This window comes from Dipodomys spectabilis, unplaced genomic scaffold (genome assembly GCF_019054845.1).
Source record: "Dipodomys spectabilis isolate Male_0828 unplaced genomic scaffold, ASM1905484v1 ptg000002l, whole genome shotgun sequence".
Classification (NCBI taxonomy): domain Eukaryota; kingdom Metazoa; phylum Chordata; class Mammalia; order Rodentia; family Heteromyidae; genus Dipodomys; species Dipodomys spectabilis.
Window position 1 is genome coordinate 21,342,820 of NW_024870679.1, and position 13,565 is coordinate 21,356,384.

Below are 13,565 nucleotides of genomic sequence, written 5' to 3' on the forward strand. Positions count from 1 at the left end.
GCAAATGGGAAAATTAAACTGAATCTTGATCCCAGTTTATTCAGTTACCCTAAAGTAAGAGAATTAAGTACTAGTAAATGAAACTACAACTTCTAAGCCCATAACCAAAATACTTTTATTTGTTCTTGCTAAATAAAAATACAATAGAACTTATGGCATTATTTTTGACATGACTAGCCTATGAACTCAAGAAAGACCATTTGAAAAGGATGTTAGATCAAATAATTGATCAAGTTCAAGATAAGTTTTTACAGCAAAATCTAATACTACCCCTCCAGTATTTTATAAATGGAACTTTCTTCGACTTGTATCCATTTCCCGTGGCTGAAAATTAGAGAGGAGAAAAAAATATAATGAACAATTTAGGGTAAGGCTTTTCAGAAGTAGAACTTGCACTGAAAAACTGGTTTTGTCTCTGAGATCACTGAATACTCATCCTAGATCTGACATAAAGATGTTGCAAGTTAACTTCCACACCTGTAACTTTTATTAAGTATGTACTACTTACTAGACAGAATTACAAAATGGACATTTGCATTTCTGATTTAAGATGCCTTCTAAACCAAATATGGTCTCAAGAAATACGTAGAAACACAATGTAGCACAAGCTTAAACTGAATGTTGGGCTCTGTTCTCCATGTCCAATACCTCTGGGACCCAAGAATTACCATTCCTACAGTGATACTGCTGGTCCCAATTTAAACCACTGATCTGTAAGTTGTTTAACAGTTAATCAGGAAGCCAAGATACCACATCAGACTGGTTCTTTTTCACCCATGGGGGAAGAAATTCCAGAAGCATACCTTAAGGCCTAAACACCTAAAGTTTAAGGTATATTTTTTCTTCTTTTAAAATTATTTAAATAGGGGGCTGGGAAGTTGGCTCAGTGGTAGAGCGCTTGCCTTACATGCCTGAGGCTTCAGGTTCGATTCCTCAGCACCACATAAGCAAAAAGAAAAAAAAAAAACGGAAGTGGTACTGTGGCTCAAGTGGTACAGCGCTAGCCTTGAGCTGAAGAGCTGAGGGACAGCGCCCAGGCCCAGAGTTCAGACCCCACAAACAGACCCAAAATAAATAAATAAATAAAATTATTTAAATAGGTTTTCAAACAAGTAACACATACCTTGTGGACCCATTCATACTCTCCATATTTAGAATCAAAAGTTCCTTTCTGTAGAGATCTTAGTTTTAAGGTAAAACGTGGCCCAAGTTCCTGGATTCCCACTTTCTTTTCACTCTTGAATATGTATCTTCAAAAACAGAGTCAATATTAAGTAACAGGCGGAACCAGATGCAATGGCTCAGATCTGTAATCTTAGCTACCTGGAAGGAAACTGATTCCTTTGCCACACCCCCTTGACCAATGTATGTATGTGCCTGACATCCTGACTAGATAATAAGTATAGTAGGAGGATCATAGTCCAGGTGCATGCTGGAAGAAGTGAGAGATCTGAAAAAAATGCAAGAAAGGGATGGAAACATGGCTGAGTAGCAGGACACCTGCCTAGTAAGTACAAGGCCCTGAGTTTAAAAAAAAATCAAAGTACTACCACATGGGGAAAAAAACAGTTGGGTTCACCAAACTATTCCTGACAGGTTAATGCATTAATAATTTGTCATAATACATAAGAAAAGTTTATATTGAAAATATTTCAACATAAATATTGACACTAAAATCCAAGAAGATAGATGTCTTACCTGTGAAATCTGAAGAAGATATAATCTCGCTGATTGTGGAATGTAGCAACCTGCCTTCCAATAAATTGAGGGTTATGGGGGAAAAGAGAAGCAAACATACGTCCAATTGAATGACCCAGCCGTGTAGTAAAATTATTCAGAATGATTTCAGGTACATGTTCAGTAGGGTCTTTCCCTCTTCTCTAGGAAAAAAAAACAGTTTAAGCTAACAAAAGTCCATCTCAATGCAGTTAAAATCAGATTTTACTTATTTTTTGTTGGTCGTGGTATTTGAACTCTGGGCCCAGGCACTGTCCCTGAGCTCTTCAGCTCAAGGCTAGTGCTCCACCACTTGAGCTACAGCGCCACTTAGAGTTTTCTGGTGGTCAATTGGAAATAGTCTCATGGACTTTCCTGCCAGGGCTGGCTTTGAACCATGATCCTCAGATCTCAGCCTCCTGAGTAGCTAGGATTATAGGTGTGAGCTGAAGAGTGCAAGCCCCATGACCAGAAGAAAAAAAAAAAGGAAATCCTTACTATAAATTAACATGCTTCGGGGCTGGGAAGGTGGCTCAGTGGTAGAGCGCTTGCCTTGCATGCCTGAGGCCCTGAGTTCGATTCCTCAGCACCATATAAGCAAAAAGAAAAAAGCAGGAAGTGGCGCTGTGGCTCAAGTGGTAGAGCATTAGCCTTGAGCTAAAGAGCTGAGGGACAGCGCCCAGGCCCAGAGTTTAGGCCCCACAACCGGACACAAAAAATAAAAAAAATAAAAAATTAACATGCTTCATAGTAATGAGCCATAACTCGATCATAACGCCATAAGAATAGTCAATAGATAACCTTGCTTTAATCAGAACAAATTATTACAAAATCAATTAAATCTAGAAGCTATTCTAATCAAGTGAGATCAAGGAGTACCAAAAACTCACCTTAATTTCTTTTCGAAGCCGAACGCTGCTCATTTTAAAATGAGCAGTTGGACCATTTGGCAAGTGACACAAAATAAGTCCATCTGTTCATAAAAGTTAAGAAACAACTGTAATTTTAAATCTAAATAACTAGTGTCCAAAGATTCCTAAAATCAGTTGGCGGATATTTATTCCTTTGGGTTTACTGAACTTTTAATTCCATACCCAAAGCTCAAACATGTCAGTCTAAATATTTCAAAAAATAACCTAGAGTAGTCCTCTTCCTTTCCTTTGTTCCTGCCTCTTCCCTTTTCTTTGCTTATCCTTCTTTCCTCTCTGGTTGGTTGTTATGTAGGTCAGTTTGGCCTGGACCTCAAAATCTTGCCTCTGCCTCCTGAGTGCCTCACTTAATTTTTTTCTTTTCTTAAAATGATAAATACCCATGCATTACTGTCAATGGGGGTTCCTAGGTTTTCAACTAAAATATATATGCGGGGGGAGAGGGGCTATTTATACTGACTTTTACTGAGATACTTTTACTGAGATACTTGGAGATTTTCTACCTAAGGTTGATCCTATATCCAATTTCAAGTATATCTAATACAGACTGTAAACTATCTAGATTTAGGCCTTGGTTCTCTAATAATCTATGAGACTTGGAACTGTGCTATTTTACATCATATTTTTCAACATGCTAAGTGAAGAACTAGATACCTTCATAGTCCCAAAGCTGTACCTAATTCCTTATTATTGTCATTATTGACTCACCCATCTTGTAAAGACATATATATACACATACATATAATACTCATATTGCTACAAACTGCCTTTTTAAATATCCTTTGTTTCCCAGTAACTTGTTTCTTGACTAATAGGCAATCACAATCTTAACATGTATTTTTTGCTCACACTATTTTGATCATCTGCATTATTTCTTTCACTTATTAAAAACCCATTTTAAATCCCATATTCCCCCCAACCTAGTATTAGGTTTTGAACTCAAGAGCCTTGTGCTTAAGACGCAGGTAAGCTAACACGAGTTATACGTCCACTCTTTTTTTGCTGGTTAATTTTGAAATGAATCTCAAGAACTTTGCCTTAACTGGCCTTGAACTTTGATTCTTCCACTCTGCCCTGAGTAGCTAGGACTAAAGACATAAGGCACTAGTGAATGGCTCAGGTCCCACCTCTTGGCACAAAATTAAGGTTTAAGTCTTATTAGCTTTCTTTGGTCTTATTATAGCACTCATCACTTGAAGAGCGATGAAAATGCCTTTCTTCACAACTTCTTTTAACTCTTGGAATTAACCTGTTTCATTTAAGCATTAATTAGTGTCAACTACATCACAGATTAGTAGCAAACATTTGAATTCTTTTTAAAGATTCACAAAAGGTTCAACTTCATGAAGTATAGCCATGTATTAAAAAGAAAGTGGCTAGATGTAAAAGTAATTTCTTTAGAGCCAAACAAAGGCTTGAATCTTTTCTAGAATATTACTATGTTATGGTTTGTATACAAAAATCTAACTTCATCAGCTCCTAAGATACATGCTTTCCTGGCACATACAATACCCAAGAAGCTCTGTTATTGCCTAAATAATGCAAAGCAGGAGTAATATGCCTATTTCAGTAATGAGAAAAGGTGGCTGACATTTTGTCCTACAAATTGTCTAATATGTATGGCAAAGCAAAACAGTTGGATACATTTTAAGTAAAATACATTTTTACAAAGAAAACTCTATAAGCTTTTGGAAGGCTATAGATCGTATTAGTGAAAATTCTGTGCCTTTAGGAAATATCTCAGTTCAACAAGAAGATATTTATTGTATTGATAAATGCCAGCTCTTTAGTTATTAGCAGTCTGGAAACAATGTTAACTGCTAAAAGAAAGGAGAATCAGGCTGGGAGCTGGTGGGTCATGCCTGTAAATCCTAGCTACTTCCCAGAAGGCTGAGATCTGAAGATTGCAGTTCAAAGCAAGCCTAATTAACCACAGAAAACCAGAAGTGGAGCTATGGCTCAAAGTGTTAGAAGTCTAGCCTTGAGCAGAAGAGCTCAGAGACAGCCCTCAGACTCTGAGTTCAAGCCCCATGACCAATGAAAAAAACAAAAAACAGGTTTTACAATTATAAAAAGGATATTAATAGTTTTTTTCCTAGAAAAGTAAGGAGTTTAAAAGATTTTAGTTTAGTGTATTAATTTTGCCAATCCAAATTATAATAAAGCAACAAAACACATGAACAAGCTATACAGTTTTAGTTTCTAGAAAAATAAGTCATAAAAATCACGTTTGAAAAATATAGCTTTCTAAAACATTAATTTAAAATGATTACTCTCCATTAATATAAAAAGAATGTATATCCTATTAGTTGGGGAAAGTCCTCTTGTTATCTCATAATTCCTCAATTTCAGATTAGTAATTCTGACTTATCTAACTGGTCATTTTAGCTACTGATTTCACTGACACTGTTCAATAACTAAGTAAAATAAGAATAAAAACAAACAGATATTTTTTATATGATCCCATGTCAAAACAGAAATGTGTTATTTCTGACACTATTTACTTCAGATCTGAAACTCATAGCAAAAGTTTTACTGTTACTGTCTTCTACAAGGCTGCCAACTTGGGTGTGTTTGCCTATAATCCCAACTTCCTAGGAGGCAAAAATCAGTTCTTGGTTTAAGGCCAGTCTAGACAAAAATGTGAGAACCTGTCTGAAAAATATCTAAAGACAAGAAAGGCTAGGGCCTTGGCCTAAGTGGTAAAGTACCTATCTAGTAAGTGCAAAGCCCTAAGTTCAAATCCCAGTATAGCCAAAACTTTTAGGATACTTGGTATTTTACGATCTTCATTGATAACAATCAGATCTGTGAAGTCTCTTGAGATACACTGTGGAATAATTTTCTTCAGAGCCAGTCCTCTTCTATAATAAACATGTGAATCTGGTATAACTGTGGAAAGCTGTTCACAAAGTCGCACTGTCCTCTATAAAATAAAGTAACAAAATCTCTGAAAAGTGAAAAGGAATGTTATATAGTATACACTCATAGGAGAGGAATAATAATTACTGTAAGATAGTATTATCACTAGAGAAAAAAATCTGGGAGAAGAATCAAATCAGACATCTCATCTTTTAATAAAGGCTGATTGTCAAAATCAGTAGTTCTCAACAACAGATGACTTTGCTCCACCAAAGTAGATATGACAACATCTATAGAGACATTATCATGGTGAGGCAGAAAGAAGAAGTAGGAGTAGTTGCCACTAGCATTTAACTGATAAGACCCTGGGAATGCTACTAACATCCTAAAATGAAGATAGTGTACTATAATAAAGAATTGCCCAGCCCAAATTATTAATAGCACAGAGGCTGTGAAACGTTATCCTGAAGTCATGCTTAGTACTCGTACATATCACTAGCTACTTTTATTTAGGTTATCATAGGCATTATCTAAGGCAATTACCTAATTCTTCTTAACAGAATACTTTAAATCACAGAATATAAGAAAATTAACTCAAAAAGTGAAATAATCAACATTTTTACCCCATGAGGTCTATCTGAAGTAGTGATAAGAATTTTGGGAGAGGTTTGTCTGTTGAAGTAAGAAGAAAATTCATCTGTGGCTTCATCATAAGCAACCTAGAACAGAGAAGAGATGAATTTTACAGGATTGTCCAACCTAGCTGACAAGATTTAAAGAACCAAGATAGAATGACGTTAATGGCATCATGTGAAGAGGTTGAATGATTTCCTTTCTGCAAGCATACAAATGTCAAAAATCATCTCAAGGCACAAACTAAGACACGTACCCTTTTGAAAAATGGTTAAGAAGAGCTAGAAGCTTCTTTATGCTATTTCTATTTCCCTTATTTGCTTGTTTCAAACAACCAACTTTAAGGGTGACAGTAAGAACTACCAATCTGAGATTCACAGGTGAGAGATTCAAAGACAAGGAGAGTAAATGGTGATGTGAAGGTGGTAACACAAGCCTGGATTGCAAACCAAGTTCAGGGTAAAAACAAGCAAGAAATTAAAGAGGTGCCAGAAGTGACAGAGCCATAGAAGTGACAGAGCCATAGAGGGGCTGAGATAGCTTCCTTCCAAATTGGTGACTGACACCAATCTTACACGTGAGCTGGAGAAGACCTGAGAATTCACTGAGGCAAGGTAAACTTGAAAATTGGCTGCAACTGTGAAGGCATTCCTAGAACCAGAGCTCAGATGGAAAAATGTATGTATGTCTTAGGAGCTTAAGGTGTCTCGACAATCCTTGCCTAATCATTGGCTGACTGTTAAGCTGTCCAAACACAGAAGCAATTCCTAGGGAAATACATTAAAAATAATAAAAAGTAGCTGAGTGCTGGTGGCTTACACCTAGAATCCTAGCGACTCAGTAGGCTGACATCTGAGGATCCCAATTCAAAGCCAGCCCACGCAGGAAAGGCTATGAGACTCTCATCTCCAATTAACCACCAGAAAACTGCTGTGGCTCAAAGTACTAGGGTGCTAGGCTTGAACAGTTAAGCTCAGGTGCTGAGTTCAAGCCTCATGACCAACAACAACAAAAAAGAGTAATTATTAAAAGGATTTGAAACATGATTCAAGTGATAGAGCACTTGCCTGGCAAGGCTCTGAGTTCATATGCTAATATTGAGAAAGAAAGAAAGAAAGCATGAAAGAGAGACAGAAAGAGAAAGAGGGGAAGGAAGAAAGGGAAGGAGGGAAGAAAGAGACCCAAAAGCAAAGCAAAGCAAAACAACCACCAAAAAAAAAAAAAAGCACCTCCCCCAAAAACTCAAAAAGCAAAACTGATCAAAGAAATAGTTCTATTGTCCAAGACATACATCCCACATCAGAAGGCCAAGTAAGTTACAAAACAGCAAAAAAGCTCAGAGATTCTACAGTATGTTTTCTAAAATGTCTAATTTTCACTGAGAGAAAGAAAAGGTTAAACCAGTAGAGAAGGGGGGGAGGGAGGGGGGGTATGATTGGGTGGGCGGGAGGAGGGAGGCTGGGAAGGGAGGTGAAGGGTAAACAAAGGAGGAGGATGCAATGCTTGGTAAGAAATGTATGCATTATCCTGCCCATGTAATTGTAACCCCTCTGTACAGTATGTTCTCAAATAAAATAAAATAAAATTTAAAAAAAAAAAAAAAAAAAAAAAAAAACCAGTAGAGAACTTCCCAAACAAGCCAAAGGCCCTGAATTCAAACACCAGTATTGCCAAAGGAGTCAAAAAAGTGTGCAGGTGCTTATATATGCAAGCATATTAATCCAACTATTCAGAGGGCAAAAGATAAATCAGAAAATTACTTAGGCTAAAACCCAATACATTTGTATAAAGTGCTTATTGCATTTTCTCATAGCATTATTAAGAAGGTCAGTTATGAAACAATCTGTATTAAATGAAATAAGCCAACATTATAGGAGAATCAGTTCATTATATGACAGTGATGGTCTGCAGTTGCACTTGTGACTTCTAACATTACCTCTTCATCATTAGGATCTACAGTGGTTTCATCATAAACTCGTTGGTTGTCAATGGTCTTGGGTACAGGTTTTGGTGGAGCCTAAATGAAAGAAAGAATTAAGTTGTACAAATAATCAATTTACATTAAAGTTACAAACATACTTCCCAAGACACATCCTATTCTTCATTTCAACTCATTGCAACTAGCACTATCAATCTCAGCTCTAGCAATCTCAATAAAAAAAATATTTAGTATTAATACTGCTTCCAAGCAATCTGACCAGAGACATACACATGACTGGAAGAATGGCTAAAATTAAACAAAGTGGCTTAAAAACAGGCAGAAGCTGGGTACCACTGGCTCAAGCCTATAATCCTAGCAGGAAGCTGAGATCTGAAGATCCCAGTTTCAAGCCAGTCTGGGCAGGGAAGTCCATTAGATTGTTATTTCCAACTGACCACCAAAAAAAGCTGGAAGTAGAGATGTAGCTCAGGTGGTAAAGCACTAGCATTGAGCAAAAAACAGAGATATATAAGGATCACAATAATTATTCACCATTGAGAAAAATATCAAGTAGTAAAAAAGCAACAACTAAAAAAAAAAGTAAAAAGCATGTGATTTTGTTTCAGTACTTTCAGAAAACTATCAGAATATATAACCAAAGTTTATCCAGTGACCTACTAATTCTACTTTAGAGACTCTACTACAGTAAGAAATGAAGGTAGGAGTCATTTACACAAATGCCCAACATTATTTCCACTGGACATACAGCAGATTTAAAATAAGAGGGTAATGACTGCACGTTATAGAACATTAGCTTGACGCAATAATGTTTAACGATATTAACATTGCTTGATGTTATATTAGAATTATATAGGTTAAAATAGCATAATATTGGCAATTTCATATGATTTGATCAAATACTATTAGGAGAATGCATGAAAAAGCAGTATTAGTTTGTATATATTCTTAATTTTTTCCCTTCCTCAAAAAAATCTTTATTCTTACGTGATATCCAGTAGAAGAACTATGTTTTTAAAATACTGTAAGTCATATCTTAAAAATATGGATAAGAAGTGAAACTAAATAAAAATAACTTTGTTGTGCAACAATGTGCAAGTACTTCATAGTTCTTTCTGTTTGTTTTTTAGTTTTATTGTTGGTCCTGGAGCTTGACTCCGGGCCTGGCACTGTTCCCGAGCTTTTTTACTCAAGGCTAATGCTTTATCACTTGAGGCTCAGTTCCATATTGGGCTTTTTGGTAGTTAATTGAAGATAAAAGTCTCATAGACTTCCCTATCCAGATTGGCTTAGAACCATCATCTTCAGATCTCAGCCCCATGAGTAGCTAGGATTACAGATGTGGGCCACCAGTGCCTGGCCTTTTAAACATATTTTATAAATGTTAGAAGTAATCAATGTCAGAAAACATTATTTAATAGTTAATATTTTTATTTACCTTATCACCAAGAGCATCTCTCTCTTTTTTAAGCTTCTTCTTAGCTGCCAACTTTTCCTAAGGGGTTATAAACAAAAGAAGAATATTAAGAAACCACCACTTCCATCACAAACATGTATTGAAGCTACAATTTACTCATGAATATTTCGACTGGGAAAGCTCTGTAATCTATTAAAATAACCATCCAAATATGTTTTAATTTCACTTTATTATTTTTTTAAATGTAGTTCGGAATAGTATAAACTCTCTACCTTCTACCTTCCCAGTACTAGAATTATAGGCATATATCACCAAACCCACCCAGATATAAAATATGTATAGTTAAGTTACTATAAGGCAAATAAGCAATCTAACCAATAAGGTTTACTTAACAAAAATCTTGCTTCTTCAAAAAAATTTATCTAGCTTGAACTTTCTCTGGTTTTAACTTTTCTACAAAGCTTCAAATTAATGAATAGCAATGCAAAATGTGTATCCAAACATATGTAAAAGTTTTGTTTTTCCTTAATGTTTGTACCTAAAGAGGATGATGGGTAAGGACTGCTTCTCTTGGAAAGCACTAAAAATAAACAGAAACGGGAAATGAGTTTTCAGGTTGTTTGCCATAAAATCATCACTAGGTCATTCTCATATCTTATAATCAAAATATGCTCTTAAGATTAGTAAGAACTTGAAAGGTTGATTAGGATTAATTTGCTACAAATCTTTATTTTCTGAATTCAAGACAGAATACTTGATTCACAATAGAAAATATATTTTTTTTCTTAGTGCCTACTGACTGTCAATCCATCAGGTCTCGGGGAGAAAGCCGAGTCCTAAGAAGTCATGGAGGGATTCCTCCCTTCCATTACTAGCACATCACAATGGGCCACCTGTCCCTCCTCTGTACTCCAGTAATACCTTGACACATTTGTAAGATTTAGTGTCAAGGCTTCTAGTTTGAATAAGTAAATAAGCACACAAAGGATATTATGTCCATGCTTTTATGATTTCCCAAAACACTCAAATACTTTCTTCCAATTGCAATTTGCCCCAAAGGAGCACTGTGACTGTAGGCAAGTCGGTTAAAGCTCTCTACAGTCAGTGTATGCTTCCTTCCCAGAGAAGTGTGGGTAGACGGTGGTAAGAAGCAGATGCTATTAGCAGAAACTTGACAGACTTCACTAAGTTTCTGTGGGAAACGCATGTATTCACCAAGTTCATGGAATGCTTGGGTGACAACATATTATGCAGATGAACCAAAGTTGGGTAAACTGGGCAAAACAAAGAGGATTTCAGATTTGCCGTCTAGGTAGTGGGGCAGAGCAGGACCTGTGACAGGACGCCGGGAGGAAGCTGGCCAGGAGGGGAAGCCCTTGACCTAAACGCGAAGAGCGAGCAACCCACGTACCCGCCACCCACCCAGCCCCCGGGCAAAGCGCGCACTGGCCCGCGCGCCCCAGCGGGCCTGGCGCGGGCAGACGGCGCATGCGCCGGGCCGCCGCCAGCGCCCGCCTCACCTTCCGCTGCTGCTGCTTCCACCGCGTGAACATCAGATGTCGTCGCTGTTTGTTCTTGATCTCTGAGATGCTGAAGCCTGGCGGAAAGGCTGCTGCCTTCGGCGGCGGGACCCCGTTTTCCGTCGCCGCATCTCCAGCGACGACCGTAGCCTCCTGAGGTTCTTGGGCAGCGGCTTTCCTTTTGAGGCTTTTCTTTCCGCCACCGCCACTCGTCCCGCCGGCCTTCGCCATGTTGTGTTTGCTCCTAGGCCGCTGGACGGAACCGGAAGTGCCTTTCCTCTCTGACCCGGGCGTGTTTACTTCCGGGGTCGCGACGTTTCGGAAAAAGTGGCGTGGTGACTTTCAGACCTTGAGAGGGGAGGGCTGAAGACGAGGCTTGAGGAAAGCCTCGCTGTGTGAATAGTGAAAAGGAGATGCGTCCCTTGAGTGTCTGCTATCCACGCTCTGCAGCAGACTAGAGCAAAGCAACCCTGGCCCCAAGTGAGCTCACAGGTGTTTTAGTTCCCAGCCTTGCACTTGTACGAACACCCCGAACACTTGATCCCTGCCTCCAGCCCTTTTAACTTCAGCTATTTCAATTCTTAACAACTTTAACAGTTATAACTTTAAGCAGTTAAATACATGATAAATCCACCTGTCTGCTGGATTCACAGGCATGCACCACCACTCCTGGCTTGTTCTTTGACATAGGATCTCACCAATCCCTCTCCCCGCTCCCCAAATGCACACACACACACACACCAGGTTGGCCTCAAACCTATAATCTTCCTCTCTCTGCCTCCCAGTTAACAGCTGGGATTAGTCCTGAGTCACCGCACCTAGTCCTTTAGCTTGAACATTTTGATGATGTAGTACTGTGTTGATGCTTCATGTTTGCACCTATTTTAATTCTCTTAAAAACAGGATGTTGATAGCCATCAGCTCTCTTTTCCAGAATATAAATCCCATCGTTAACCTTATAGGCTACCACTCCAAAATTGTGATTTAAAAATTCAAGCTATTATGTTTAGATCCAAAAATTAATATTTAATTGTAACAATACAATAAAAAGAGAAAGATGCATTTAAAGGTATTGAGTTTGAAATTATATGTGAATTTAATGTACTACACCATGCCATCTCATACATTTTATTCAAACAGGGATAATCACACCAAAAATAGGGAAGGGGAGTAGGGCAGTAAGAAGAGAAAAGGCATGACAGACAGAAATACTGTCATCTGAAATAATATAGACTACAAAAATATATATCTATGTATATATATAGATATATACATATATATAGATATAGATATATAGATATATACATATATATTTGTCTGTCATGGGGCCTGAATTCTGGGCCTGGGTGCTGTCCCTCAGCTCTTCAGTTCAAGGCGAGCACACTACCACTTGTGCCACAGTGCCACTTCCGGTTTTCTGGTGGCTAAGTGAAGTCTCACGGAGTTTTCCTGCTCGGGCTGGCTTTGAACCACAATCCTCAGATCTCAGCCTCCTGAGTATCTAGGATTACAGGCATGAGCCACCACTACCTGGATACAAAAATATTTTGAAAGCTTGTAGTCTGTCAAACCAAAGTAAATTTGGTAGAAACCAGTCTATACTGAAGAATAAATTTGGCCTAAGATGAATACAGAACAAAATTTTTTTTTTCTGTTTTGTTTAACACTACAGGGATTTGAAATCAGAATCTCATGCTTTTGGGGCAACCATTCTGTTACTTGAACCACTTTCCTTCTTCCTTCACCAATTTTTTTTTTTACTATTCTTACTAGCATACATTAGTGTACAAGGGAGTCTCATTGTGATAATTCCGTTTATGTGTACAGTATATTCTGAACAAGTTTATACCCTTTCTTATATTCCATTATCCCTCATCTCTTCTCCTTCAACTTTTAAGCAGTGTCTGATGAGTTTCATGATGCTGTTTTCATATACTTCATTTACCTTCATGTACTAGATTCATTAACGTGTTTGATTAAGGGATTTCTATGCTCATAACAAAATGCTTATTCTGATGAAGTCACAAAAACAATTTTGAAAATTTGAATTTAATGATACTCATTATAGTTTGTTTCTGGAATCTCTCCCAATGCCCCATATCTTAATGACTTGTTTAGTTATTTAACATTTAACAATTTAAATTTCATCAGTAAGAAATGCATAAAGTGCTGTATAGAGACAATGAGATAGTTTCAAAAATGAAGTTAATCCTGCCATTTATGACAACATGGATGGGTAAGGAGGAAATAAGTTGGTCACAACTAAAGAAGTAGTATATGATCTTATTGTGTGAATATAAATCAACTGAACTCATGAAGTAGAGTAGAATAGTGTTTACTAGAAGGCTGAGGAAAGGGAGAACAAGAAGATGTTAGTCAAGGAATTTCTCTTAGTGTGACAAAATACCTGAAATAATAAAAAAGAATAAAGTTTATTTTGGTTTACAGTTTTAGAAGTTTCAGTTAATGATCATTTGTTCCCTTTGCTTTGAGCTTGTGATGAAGCACCATATTATGGCCAGGAATGCATGGTAGAGCAGCCTGCTTAA

At 37.5% G+C, this 13,565-nt stretch overlaps 1 protein-coding gene across 1 annotated transcript; it reads right to left on the bottom strand.

The window, feature by feature from the left end:
- Positions 1 to 93: 93 nt before the first annotated feature.
- Positions 94 to 11,285, bottom strand: Rpf1 (ribosome production factor 1 homolog). The gene is made up of 9 exons (XM_042677106.1): positions 11,017 to 11,285; positions 9,518 to 9,574; positions 8,077 to 8,157; positions 6,131 to 6,226; positions 5,418 to 5,571; positions 2,607 to 2,689; positions 1,699 to 1,880; positions 1,124 to 1,250; positions 94 to 324 (listed from the first exon to the last, which is right to left on the bottom strand). Exons 1-9 carry the CDS (start codon positions 11,245 to 11,247, stop codon positions 283 to 285), a joined length of 1,053 nt encoding a protein of 350 aa, XP_042533040.1. The 5' UTR covers positions 11,248 to 11,285; the 3' UTR covers positions 94 to 282.
- Positions 11,286 to 13,565: the final 2,280 nt, after the last annotated feature.